Source organism: Triturus cristatus, chromosome 6, assembly GCF_964204655.1.
Source record: "Triturus cristatus chromosome 6, aTriCri1.1, whole genome shotgun sequence".
Classification (NCBI taxonomy): Eukaryota; Metazoa; Chordata; class Amphibia; order Caudata; family Salamandridae; genus Triturus; species Triturus cristatus.
The window spans coordinates 209,390,347-209,404,549 of record NC_140589.1 but is presented as its reverse complement, the minus strand read 5'-3'; the positions used below and the strand labels follow the sequence as shown (position 1 = coordinate 209,404,549).

Sequence of the window (14,203 nt, the reverse complement as noted above, 5' to 3'; positions counted from 1 at the left end):
AGGTTGAAGTCATCAATATGTTTAAGTTGCTGAACGCACTTCTCCAATGTTTTAGCTACTAGGAACACAAGGTTGGAGATAGGTCTGAGGTTGTTGAGCTCGTTTGGGTTTGGCCCCTGGTTTCTTGAGTATAGGTGTGATTTGTCCTAGCTGAAGGGAGTCTGGGACACAACCTGAAGTGAGAGGAGTTAATGATTTTTGTCCAGAAAGGGGTAATGGTGTGGTTCAGGTTTTTTTTTTTTTTTTTTTTTTTTTTTTTTTTTTACTATTGTGGATGGGAGGGGGTCCATAGTGTGGGCAGTAGGCTTTAAGCTTGCAATTTATATTGAAGACTTCGATTTCCGACATGAGTAAGAAGTTCAACCAATTGGCGTCATTAGGTCTCCCCTAGCAACGCAGCGCATGCGCTGCTTGCCATGGCGAGATCTATTGTTGGTTTTGCGTCCGAAGGGGGACAGGAGATGCGTACGGACAGGAGATGTGCATGCGTAGGGCTCGCAGCGTTCAGACAAGTGAAAGTGAACGCGCCATAAACAAAGACCATTACTAGCTTAACCCACTTGGGGGCACCGTGGAACATAAAAAAGCCTCACAGTATTTTCAAGTGGGAAATCTATTTAAAATGTAACACCCCGTATAGTTTTGTGCGATTTATATAGCGCAAACTCAAGCCGAAGGTGCTCAAAAGTGAGCTGATTTGCCCTCTGTTCTGCTACGAAAAGATCAACAAACGCAATCCTCGCAGCCCGGCTCAGAGTGAAACCGGAACGAAGCGCGGAGTAGAACTAAAATAAAAAATAAAAAAAATCAAACACAACATTACCCCTAACAGAGGCATGAGACAGGCGTGCAGTCTGGACAGAGACTCTCTGCTACTCCCGGTGCCCTTGATGTCATGGACTGGGTCTGGATGGCACCTGGAAGCACGGCGGGGGGGGGCGGCCATGGGGGACTTGGAACCGACTGAGGATGGTGGGCGAGGCGCCCCCGGGGGAGGAGGCTGGTGGAACAGACCCAGGTGAAGGGCTCGCAGGCAAGTGGTGCTGGGGTGAGATGTTCTAGACGCAGTGTAATCCTGCTGAGATTAACAGAGGCCCCTTTTTAACTAACAATACAAATACAAAACCGGGTGTACACATGTATTGAGAAGCGCATGTAAAGTTGCCAAACATACAGTAAAGTTGCTTGATTTCTTTGAAGTTGCAACAGTTTTCAGAAAGGACACACACAACATGCATATTGCATAGAAACAAATGCTAGGTTTTGGGATATTTGATTTTGCACGTCTGTCTGACCTAATACGTAAATGTGCTCTGCAAATCTGTCCTATGTGCAGGAACACCAAGAAGGCCCGTATTATGTTTGGCATTAGATAGATGTTGGCCGGCAGAATACAGGCAGTGATGGCGGCCTATTGTTTATTCCCTTCGAAAGTTTATTACAGCTGAGTTCCATCTGTCCGTAAGAAAGGTGGCTGCTCTTGTGCTTTCCTTCCGTGGTGCTTTAGTCACTCACTGATGGCTTTTTTTCAGCAAAGGCAGGGAGCCCTGTAGCGGACACCTGCTGTCCTCTGTCTCTAGGCGCCTTAGTGATGATCCCTCAAATGCCCCAATTTGGCGACCGCCAATAATGCATTTTTTCTCTATCCCCAAACCCCACTTTGGGGCTATTGCCTCCAGGGTACTTTTTGCTACTGGCTTGAGAAATACTCGGTTTCATTGACCAACAAAGGAAGTTCAGAAGTGATAGACGATTGTTGTTCGTGAGGGGATAGAAGTACGCTTGTCAGCTGTCGAAAAGACATAAGCAGTTTTTGCATTTTATTGCATCAAAGTTGTGGTGTTTAGCATGCCTCCTTTGCCTGGCTATTATAGGCCTGTTTTTAGTTCATTGTTTTCAGGGCCTCCTACTTGTGACTGGGAGTGTCCATGTGGCTGGTGGCCATTTCTGGTGGTAGTTATAAGTGTGCTGCTTTTGCCATATAGGCCTGCATGTGTTTCCTTTGTTCCTTTTTAGGTCTTGCCTGACCCAGCGCATGCGCTGATCTGGCGAGACTTTTAGTGTGTGGGTTTTCTAAGTGCTGCTACTGGCTTTTGGTGGCCTAGTGCTTGCGTTCACGCGAGCGTGCACGCCATCTGTCTTTGATCACTTTCGCGGGCCGTGTCACTTTCACAGCCGCACGGCCAATGCTTGTTGATTAGGTGTTTAGAAGTTGACTCTGTCCTGATAGTGACATGGAAGCGGTCTTGTTTGTAGGTTCACTGGCCTGCTTTATATTTTTAATGACACTGTCTAACCCCCACATGGGGTACTTTGGCTTAATGGGCTTTACTGGTTGTGAGTGGAATACTTTATTGGCAGAGCTTCTTGGGACGTAGTGGCAGGTAGGACAACATTAACTCTCATTCGCAGTCACTATAGACGGCGTGGTCAGCGCTCTAATATCTAAAAGCATAGGTTTATTTCACGTCCCGGATTATTTCCGGTTCACACGCGATCCCGGATCTTTGTTTACATGAGATGCGTACCCTGGCGTTGACAGTCAATTCTGCTTAGTACTTTTGCTAGTTTTTTAAAAATCCTTAAACAAGTCCAGCTACATATGAACCTTATCTCACTACTGCTATGTTACACAAACCTATTTTGACTGGTACTTTTCTTATTAGTCTATTTAGCTACTTTTGTAATATTGCGAAACTTCCCCTTTTTGTTCTGAATTTTGACAGTTTGTCCAGAAATAAAAAGGTGAGTATGCGCCGGGCACATGGAAACATACTAGGAAAGGTGCTAACAGTGCTTGCTCATGGCTTTCCTCTTTTTTCTTTGCACCTCTTTATCTGAATTGTCCCGCTGCTTTGCATCTCATTATGTGTACTTTAATTTCCCTCGCTAAATTGCCCTTTCCCCTCTCCCTTCCCTCCACCTCCAATTGATGTTGTTGCATCAAGGATATTGTGCTGGATAACTAAATACTATTAAGGTCCCAAAAGCAAGACCTATTGGCTATACCAATGCTTGTTGTTCTAGGCTTCTTGTTGTGGGCCTGCCATGTGGCTGGTGGCCATTTTGAAGCCAGGCAGTGTGCTTTTGCAATAGGCCTGCAAGCTTGTGGCCTATTATGCAAATAGGCCTTTCATCCAGTAGGCTCGGAGGTAGTCATGGGTGCATGAAACAGCTGTTTCTGTGTGTTCTGTTGAATTTAAACATCATTTAGGGCATGGATGGCATTGGATTGAGTTGCAAAATGTGTTTTTTTTTTTTTTTTTTTTTGGGAGGTATTCCACTTTTTTGGTGTGTTAAATAAATGCTGCTTGTGTGGTGTTTGTGTAACTTGCACACCTTGTTTAGCCCTGTGGATTTTTGTTTTTGCATTTTATTGCATTAAAGCTGTGTTTAACATGCCTCCTTTGCCTGGCTGTTCTAGACCCGTTTCAGTTCATTTTTTTCCCAGGCCTCATGTTTGTTTCTTGTGAGTGTCCATGTGGCTGGTGGCCATTTTGTGGTGGTAGTTATTAGTGAGCTGCTTTGGCCATATAGGCCTGCATGTGTTTCCTTTGTTCCTCTTGGCTTACTACATCCGTCCCCTTTGCTAGCTGCAGCTCCCTGAATGACGTGATGGCAAATTTATGCCAAACAGGTTCCACTTCCATTCCATTTGTATCTTTGTTTTTCTTTCCTATCCTTCCTGACTGTACACAGTATACCATGAAAGCCCTTGTTGTTAAAGTCTCACAAATGGCTACACAGTTAAAAAAAGAAAAATGTATAACTTAAACTGACTTAAACAGATTTTTTTTTTATTTGTACTAGTATTAATTGAACCACGACAACAAATGTAACATTTCACTGATGTTTCTCTGACTTCTTTGCTTTAGGTGCACAAAAGACTGAGGAGGAGGTGTCACCATTATCATCATCACCTGTTGTACTGCCAGACAGAAGTCCTGCTGCGCACGTCGTCACGTGACGTGTGGCCACAGACATCTATGTAACTTGTGCAACTGTGTCCTGCTGACATCTGAAGAAGATGGCCCCAAAGAAAGTTACCAGGTCCTCCAGTACCAAGAAAGTTGCCATTGAGAAGAAGGAACAGAAGAAGGAAGTGGCACTTACCAAGTCTGGTGTGCTGCCTGCGATGTTTTTTGGGAAACAAAAAATTACGCCTGCAGCAGCGGTGTCTGGGGACCAAGCTGGCAGCAGCACCTCCGCATCAGTGTACCCATCCCACCAACCTAGGCCAAAGTCAATTAGTGTCGCAGAGGCAGCCAGTCTAATTGCGCAAATGCCAACGAGCAGTGATGTTGAAATTGACTTATCGTTATCGCAAAGTAGTACTCAATCAACGCAGGCGGAAACTCAGCAGATAAGTGGGCAACAGCCGCAAACACCTCCCACAATAGTAGTTGTTCCTCCAAAAAGGAGGGTTAGTCCAACTTCTTCGTTAAGCTCCCCTTCTGATGCTCTAGATGCCCTTTGGAAGCCACCAGCTCAGTCTGAGAGTGAGGCATGCCACGTGACCAGGCTAGGGAAAAGGAAGGTTCCAGAAAGCCTTGGAGTTATGGAGGAATATGTAGAAGAGGAGGCTGATGACAAGCCAGTCATGAACATCACTCCCGCCCCAGTGGAGATGGAGACCGACATTATTATTTCCCCAAACCAAATTGCTGTGAGGGATGTGGCACAGATACCACCAACACAGATAACACCAACCAGACCTCCATCTTCCATATTTGCATTTGCTAAGGCCCGGCAGGGACCTTCATCCAGCTCAATCACCACCTCAGTAGGTAGTGGTACTGTAAGTGCACAGAGTCAAATTCCACACCCATGCTCCAGTTCAGCTGGCAATGAAAGTGGCACCTCCAGCAGCGCCAGAAAGATCACCTCTCCAGTTTGGGACTTCTTTTCGGTCAGCAGTAAGGAGGAGAACGTTGCTATATGCTCAATTTGTCGACAAGCTGTTAGTCTGGGTAAGCTTGGTACGAACTATGGTACAGGAGGCCAAACAAGTCATCTAAAAAAACATCACATGATCCAGTGGGAGGCACACCTACTTAGCGTACAAAAAAGTAAAACTGGGCCCATTGTTGTTGGTGGGGATGAAGAAGATATGATCGCGGTGGAAGGTGAACAAGAGGGAGACATTTCTAGCCCTTTCCCCAGCAGTGTAGTGGTACCGCCCACATCCTCAGCAACATCTCAGTGGCACAGTAGTAAGAGTCCGGCTGAGACACCAAGGCAACCGAGTACTGCAATGAAAAACAGTGTCTCGTTGAGCCTAACTGGGTCCAAGTCACCTGAATCAGCTGCACCACAAAGGGAAATAATCCAGCCTACCATTGACAGCATGCTTAGGTTGGAGGGGCAGTACGAACGCAACCACCCAACGACCCGTTTGTACAATGCGAAGCTGGCTAAAATGTTAGCGCTGGACCTTCTCCCTTTTTCTTTTGTGGAAGGGGTGGGTTTCCTTGAATTTGTGTCAGCCATCTGCCCTAAATGGAAGGTTCCCAGCCGGTCCTATTTCGCCAGAGTTGCTGTTCCAGCACTACATCACGATGTGCTGGAATTGCTTGGACAAGCTTTGCAGCAGAGTGCTGTTCACACTATTCACCTGACAACAGACATGTGGACCAATTGCCAGGCCACTGATTACATGTGCATCACTGCACACTGGATCTCTGGGGTTAGAGAAAAGATATCTGAAGCAGGTGTTGTTGACATTGCTGAGATTTTTAATGCTACTCGGAAACAGGCAACTGTAGCCATTATCGCCATGGAGAAATCTCATACAGCTGCAAATATTTTGGAAGAGTTTAACAGCAAGGTCTTTGAATGGCTGCGCCCAAGAGAGCTTAACATTGGTTTTGTTGCCACGGATAATTGCAGTAATGTACTTAAGGCCATGGGTGATGGTGCCTATTTCAGGGTCCCTTGTTTAGCTCACTGCATTAACATTATTGTTCAAGACTTTCTGAAAAAAGAAGCCATAGTCAGCAACTTACTGACCACCTGCAGAAGAATATGCACACATTTCAGCCATTCTTTTAAAGCCCGGAAGCAGCTGAGGATCATTCAACGTAAGTTTAGAATGCCAGTCAAAGCACTCATCCAGGAGGTGGCAGCACGTTGGACCTCAACTTATTACATGCTTGACCGTCTGGTTGAGCAGTACGTACCAATCAACGAATATGTCTTGCAAAGATGGGATGCTACTGTGAAAGGCATGATCGTTGAACTGGACCAATGGGACCTAGTTAAATGCCTGACAGAGATGCTTCTTCCTTTTGAGGTCTTCACATGTGAAGTCAGCAAGGAGGACTGTAGTATGGGCCAAGCTATCCCATTGTTGTATATGCTAGAGCAACAGCTGAAAGAGGTGTCTGAAGCGTACACAGGTGTGGAGGGAAAAAAAGAAGCATATGAGTTGGTGGAGAGCTTATCCCGTCGCTTAGCTGAAAATACAAGGGTACAAACTCGCATTTTTTCAGAAAAACATTACATTTGTGCCACCATTCTGGATCCACGGTTCAAATCTGCACTGAACAGTAAGGCAATAATTCCTTTTTCAGAACTGGATGTTGCCCGGTACAAAACTTGGATAGCTGAGGCAGCCAGTGACTTTGAAAATGAACGGCTGGTAATTAAAGGCCCGCTACTCAAACCCACAACAAGTACTGCAGCAGGGCACCCGGCATCAAGTTCCACTTCAGAGCCTGAGGGCAGTGCGTTTGGCTCAGAGCGGTCACCAATACTATTGACAACAGCAAGAACCATATCCTCAGCCCCAGTAAAATCGGCACAGGATTGGTTTATAAAGCACAGGTTTGCTAGGTCCATTGCTGATGTAAAGGCAAAAGAGGCCAAGCAAAATTTAGCACCCCTGAACATTGAGCAGATGGTGCAGGCCTATCTGGATGACCCAACAGAGGTCTACGTTGATGAAGACCCATTGCTGTATTGGTATGGGAAAAGGGGCCAATGGCCAGTGCTCAGCAGGCTGGCGATTAACTATCTGGCTTGCCCTGTCGCAAGTGTCCCTTCTGAACGGGTTTTCAGTGCTGCTGGTGCCATTGTGAAAAGGACTAGTCTCTCGCCCAAAAACGTGGAGAGGTTAACCATGATCAAAATGAATCAGCACTTTATACCAGCGGATTACACAATACATGAATCAACACAGGAAGATGAGGACAGCGCCTTAAATGACAGAAGTAGTGTGTTAAGTGATTACCTACTTCTGGTTGAACCCCCAGAGTTTGAGGACGAACTATACTTCCCTGACAACTAGACTTGAACTTCTTACTTTCTTCCATCCTTATTTACTTTTATTTGTGTGTATCTGTCTTTCTGGTTGAAACTTCGAATTACAACAAATCCATCACCACCGTCTTCTAGTCTTTTTATTGCTATGTTGAAGGTGCAGCTGTCTGCATTTAACTGAAGTCCAATACTCTGAGTCCTGACTCGCCCTAAATCCATTTCCCTCAAGCCAGATGATGATTGGATGTAGAATAATAGCACAAGCAAGAAAATGTTGCCTTGTCGAGTCCCTCAAAAAGAAGTGGAACATGACTACTATAGCTATCCTCCTTTCTGAGCCGAGAGAACACCATGATGATGACCACAGTGACCTGATATCTTCACAGTCACTCAGTAGGATCGGAGATGATTGATGAAATAACTCAGGGCGTTTCATGAGTGGCATAAAAGGTAAACGAGTCAACAACAACAACCACAGCAGAACTACATGTCTGTGTAGTGGAGTCACGAGTGTAGTAGTGGTGTATGACTGACAGCTGTGCATGCCATTGATTTAATAATATAGTTTGGAAAATGCTATGTTGCTGTATATGTGACGTATGTGCTCTCTGGCTCAGTCAAAATCTAAGCTAAGTGGAGGTTGATTGGGTGCTGTGGGCCTGTTCTGTTGCTGTTGTAGGATAATGCAGGAAACAGACAACAGAGTTGACCTGATTTAGCCATGCCGCTCTTAAAGTGTTTGCACTCCTCAGGAATTTATACTTTTTTTTCTCTCCTTGAGTTTTAAATATCCCTTTTGTTTTTCCATCTAAACTTACGGGCCAGCCTTTACCCTTTGCTATACTGGGAAAACCAACTCCCACTCACCTACGAATCCACATCTGCCAGGCAGGCAGTGGCACCCAAGATTGACGGACGCAGCGTGGACAGGAGGGCCAAGAGGAACGCTGAGTTGCAACTCCCCAATTTGACCACGATAACATACAGTAACACTTTAGTATCAACATTCATCATCTTTTAAATAATTTGATTCATGTTTTCACTTCAATCATTAATACTATTTGTTCTTGTTTGCTCTCTGCTTATAATTGATTCCCTACAAGTATTTTCTTTTAAATTTTATTATGCTAGCTTTAAAAAGTAACCCCGGTACAGCAGAAGATAAATATGTATGTAATTTGGGTCTCTGAGGGCAGACGGGTGAGGCATATTGCATAATTTACTGCTGCCTTGTACTGTCTATTAGTCTAGTTAGTAAGCACTACTTCTCATTAACCATCAAGTCATCATCATGCATACATTCTCCCTTAAGAGACTTATAGATATGATGGTCGTCTGCCAAGATTGTTTTATTTGTTGTTTGTCCATGTGTAGTGTTTTTCTTTGTCAAACCTTTCCCCAACCATTCATCAAACCCTAACCCTCTTCCCCTAGGCTGTGTGATTTATTGAGGTGTGACTAAATTAAATGTCCATCAATAATTGATCACACGCTTGCTGGGGCGGATGTGGCGAAAGCAACACTAATTCAATTTCAAGGCAGGGCGAGGACCTTCTGCTTGCCTACCCATGATCAGTATATTTGCAAAATGTCGTCCCTCAAACTGAATACCAAGCAATTAAAAGCCATTGAGGTGAAACACCAGTAACTAAAAAGCTGACTTTACATCACACTTTGCCAACTCTGCCTCATCCTGCACCACCTGACCAAAATAGTGCATCTTGTACATTGGCATGTGTGCACGTCCTACTTCCTTGCTATGAGAATGTGACTGGCTTGTTTATTTGTGCTTGCTCTTTTGCTCCAGCTGTTAACTCTTGCACAGACGCAGCCCAGAGAATGTGGCTTAGGGCAGCAGAGGAGAGGTAGCTGAGCATGACGGATGCGCCTCAGAACAGCAAGACCCCTGCTGCCTACTTGTGAAAATGTCTGATGTAATGCACCTTTAGTATTAGTACATTAGTATTCCATATTGTTTAGAAACAGTGCAATTTGCTATTGTTACTGATTCTGCCTTTTTGTTATCATCTCAACTACGACAGACCAGCTCACTAGCTGTCCTCGCTTGTGGTTCTGCTTGTCAGCCAGACAGGCTGTTATGCAGTGTTCCTGATGATGCTGTCAGTGTTCCCCTGCTACCTTGGAGGCCCTTTGATGTGAGCTTTGCAGCATGACCCTGGGGTGTCGTGGATGCTAGTGTGAGATGAGGCATGGCTCCAAGTCCTTATCATTGGCTGGTGACTGGGCCTGCAGCCAAAGTGTGCTGCAGTGGGACTCCTGGTGTAGAAGAGATGGGCATACGCAGGGATGCAAGTAGAGGTTGGGCAAAAGTATGCTGCATATGCCTGAGTTGACATTTAGGGTAGTTTTGAGGGGTATCTTTTCAATGTCATTTTGAGTGTATCACATGCGCTTTGATCTGCACTGTTGTACTCATTTCTTTAGTTACCATACACCTCCACCCACATTTAATGACTTTGGGGTACTTTTAATGAGATTCCACGTCTTCCCCCATATCCCTCTCCATACTATGAAGTAACACAAAGGGGTAGGGGATCTGCTGTAGTACTTTAAACCCCCCCCAGTTTATGGCTTTGCAAGTTCAGACTCAGAAGTGACCCTTCTGAAGAGCCCACATCCATGTCCTGGAGATGCTCTGAAGGGGATTGGCCACAATAGGGGCTAGCAATTCCCTGTGCTCTGCATGTTGTGCCATGCAACTCCCTTTTAAGTTGACAATTTGACTCACTCAAACAGTGGTGCATTCCTAAAGTCAGTGCCAAGAGGTTGACCCCAAATTTCTGACTGGCACCCCCAAAGAACAACTTTACAAGGAGAAGCAGGACTGTGTGCCCATTGAACCAGGGACACTCGCAAGCTGGTGATTTGCTTCTGATAGAATAAATATACAATCAGTGTTTGAAAGGCGCATGAGGGGAAAGATTGCAGTTAGATCTGGAAGAGGATTCAGACAGGTGAATCCAAATCGTCTGGAAAGAATGTTCCCCTGAAACCAAACCAGTAGTTTGAGCCTCAAGTGAAGTCAAAAGCAGTTGTGGCAAATGCACCACTTAATATTATAATGGTACCATGCACTGCATTGAGTAACAGTTACTGACATCTAATCTGCAGAGGTCCTCCGTAGAACAGTGAGGAGATAGTTCTTAAACCTGTCAATTTTCCCTCTGCCCTCGACTTGACGGATAGCCATTTGAAAAAGACTGCCTTCAGGGGGGGGCTTCTCCTCAAACCCGTGGACTGAGCACTAGTAGAGATTGCCCCACAGAGGAAGTTCTTCAACCATTGAGTATCTAACACCTCTGATTGAGCTGCTAACTATAATTGGAATCCAATGTGGTTTAGTCCGCAACCTCCAAGATGAAATAAAAGACCTGATCAGAATTGAAAAAAAAGTTAATACGGTTGAAGCCTTCTCTGTGTAGCTTTACTGCTCAAATCTAGTCTTTCCAGCCAGACCAATATATCAAGCAACATTCTTGTTCTTGCCAAGTGTTTTTGCAACATGATAAATGTACTGTTCATCTCTTTAATGCCAGCTGTTTCATTAGCCCAGCTACTATGATACTGCTGATTGTAGCTCGAGTATCACCATCCCAAAAATCATGGCTTTTTGATGGAGTTTTGAGGAACTAGTTGGAGAAAAGACGGGCACCACTATCCAAGCAAATCACCCAGTGGCTCTAGAGAGGCATTTGAGCAACTAGTAGAGACTGGCTTTGATTTACACTCATTCCCAAATCGGGTTAAACTTTAAAGGTTTGTATGAACTTTTGGCATATCTCCTTGTTAATCAGAGACTTTAAAATTCATATACAGATTTATGCTGTGCATATGGAAACTCTATCACGTAAATTGATTCATCGTACACAGTGTGAGTTTGTAAAAGTAAGGTTTAGTCACTCCAGTATAAGATTTCTAATTCACCAAATAGTCTCAAAGACATAACTTTAGCAGCAATAAGTTTAGATGAAGAGCAGACTTTGGCCATGTAGAATGTGTGTTTTTAGAGAGTGCTCTTAAGGTTTGGTTTTCCACATTTCTTTGTTGATTTAGTGTAAAAATGATATGCAGCCACAGCAGCACAGACGTAATGAATGAGTATGCATCACTGGCATTCGTCTCACTTGTTAGGTGGACTGGACTACGTTGCTCCCCATTACCCTCTTTGATCAAATCACTGAATTATCTGTAATGGCTTTAGAGTCGATGAAAAGATAACTGAGATCAGCTGGTTTGGCAAACACTACTAAACAGTACAGAATTCTAGTCAAGGAAATTGGCATTATATTGTTAAGTAAGTTATGTAAGTACACATCCTGAGTTGTATTTAGACAATGCCGTTAAGGTAATTGATAAGTATGGTAGACATTTCCAATATCAAAGTCTTGCTTTAAACATTGCACTGATTAGAGGGGTTTCGGTTTGCAGGGTCTACCTAAATATCAAAAGGCTTTCAAGCTTCAAATATCAATATAAGTTGTCATCTGATGTGATTGACTTTAACCAAAAATGTAATAGAAAACAAACCGATTCTCGGCATGATTAGAAATTTAAAGAGGCGTCCACTGCCAATATATTCTATTCTTAGTTTGGTCAAAGTTTTATGTTGTTAAAGGCTGCAATACATTATTTATTCTAATTGTGTTTGTAAGAAATTGGATTAATATTTGGGGTGAGTGACTGCTCACCTCGCGGATAATCATGACCCATGTCAGAGTGAGCCCTCAAAGTAACTAAATTAATCTGAACGCAATCCCCTGGTAACCATGGCACAGAGCTGACAAGGTTAACCTAGATCAATGAATAAAGTATTTATGCAGTACCAAAACAGTAATTCAGTAAAAATGCAAAACAATAACCACCCTAAAAATTAGAAAAATAGAGTAACACTTAATAAACAAAATGACACTGAAATGTCAAACATACAAAAAGGGGATGTGAATTTTCAAAGTTTTAATTGGGACTAGAGCCAAGAAACGCACGCACCAGTGATAATCAATGGTCACGGTAGACCAAAACGTGGACGCAGGTTGAGGTGGACCACAATGGAGTGTGGGTCAGATACACCAACAAGGTTCATTCTCATCAAAGATTTTACCTTCATACTTAAAGCTTGACTGCGAGTTTGGCGGTTCATCGTGCTGCCAGTCTCGCGGTGGAGGTGCAGTGGCTGTTGGGGACAGCATGGCTGTTGGAGCAATTTGGGACCACCACAAGGGATTCGCGATCCCTGGTGGTGGCGTGGCAGTCTGGAGAAGCAATATGCATGTCTATGCCGCTGCGGCAACCCTCATGCACATTACTAATTTCCCCACCACCAGCCTTTTCATGGAGGTGAGCCCAACCTGAAAAGGCTCGCTGTCGGGAAACAAAGGGAGCCCTACAGTATGCCGCGCCCTGATTGGAAATCTGTAGTATGCCATGCCCTGATTGTATGTTAATCAATCCGGAGACTACTGGTTCTAGTGTGATCCAGTGTGTTATATGAAAGGCTCCCAGTTTTCCATTCATACTGACTTTTAGAGATGCATTCTTTCTGTATTTATTTTTAAAAGGTGAAAAGTACTGAATTTTTTTTTTTCTTGTGAGTGACTCTCCATGCTGTCCTTCATGAATTCCAGGCCAACAGTTGAACAGATAGAAAGCCTGGGGGATGGGGGTAAAAGAAACCCAGTGAGATTTCCTTAAAACAGCCATTAGATAACATATATTTGTATATAATGCTATATTTACATGTGGGTGTAGGGTTTTGTAGTATTTGGCTGCTTAATTTGCTAAAACTCGACAAGCATCAATGTATGAGTGCATGTTTATCTGTTAAATACATGTGGAAATATACCATTTTACTACATTGTTAATTCTCAAAACACAAACTGAACGTGGATAAATACAATTAAGATGGCCAAAAAGTAAATATGGATAAATACAAAAGGAATTGTTAAAAAAATCCATAAAACTGGGAACCCTAGTTATATGTGAACCCAGCAGACCTGTCAAGCAGGATTGTACAGTGCAATGTCAAAAAGGATGCTCTTAGCCTCCACCCTGCTCAGAGGATTCCACTCTGCCCATTCAGGCCAGTCTATTGTTTGATCCTGGAAGGCATTTCACAGCGGGTCACATCACCCGGCAGTCTTCTGAGAGTTCTTCTACAGGTCTGAAAGTGAATGTAGAGTGCGCCTGGGGTTGCTATTTTTTCTTCCCTGTTCTCTGAAGTTGGGAAGTTTCTAGAGGTTTCCCGACTTCCCTGTCCTGGCTTCAAGCGTACTGCAGCAACAATATGGAGGTGATAAGCTCTTTTGTGTGAAGGCAGAGCACAGCCTATTCAGGTGCAAATAGGCTGTGCTCAGCTCCACAACCCCATCTTGCCAGCAGATGGCTCATTCAGGCATCCTGAATCCCTTGATTGTGTGACTGCCTAGGAGGAATTCACAAAGTCTGACTGTCAGTTACACCCAGTCATGTGGTCCAAGACCGGCTGAAGATACAAAAGGGCTAAGTACAGGAAAATGCCAACTTGGAAAGTGACATTTTCAAAACTATAATTAAAAATACGTCTTTACCATTAATGAAGATTTTTCACTACAGTGTCATAGATATCAAATATGAATTGACTATCTGGTCCGAATCAAAAGTTAGCATTTTTTAAATGTGATATGGCAACCCGACGTTATCCTATGGGACCTGTATGTCTCACAGTAGTGACAAACGACTGCCCGTTTTTCACTACCAGGGCATGTAAATCTTAAAAGTACATGCCCAACCTTTTAATTACAATGCACTTTGCTCTATGGGCTACTTAGGACCTACCTTAGGGGTGACTTGTATGTAATTAAAGGGGAGTTTAAGGCATGGCACAAGGGTATATTGCTGATTGTTAGTTTAAAACTGCATTCAGTCTGCAATGGCAGGCATGGGACAT

General features: G+C 43.9%; 1 protein-coding gene across 4 annotated transcripts in view; it reads left to right on the top strand.

Annotated features, from left to right (window-relative positions):
- LOC146816648 (zinc finger BED domain-containing protein 6-like) overlaps positions 1-14,203 on the top strand; it is a 168,971-nt gene that overhangs the window by 147,436 nt on the left and 7,332 nt on the right. Inside the window, exon 2 of one of the 4 annotated variants that reach the window (XM_085610535.1) lies at positions 3,876-7,370. The exons of the other annotated variants lie outside the window; for them this stretch is intronic. Within the exon in view, the coding sequence (XP_085466661.1) occupies positions 4,028-7,288 (3,261 nt within the window). The 5' untranslated portion in view covers positions 3,876-4,027 and the 3' untranslated portion in view covers positions 7,289-7,370. Of the gene's footprint in view, positions 1-3,875; positions 7,371-14,203 lie in introns of those variants that run through there. 4 annotated transcript variants of the gene reach the window in all.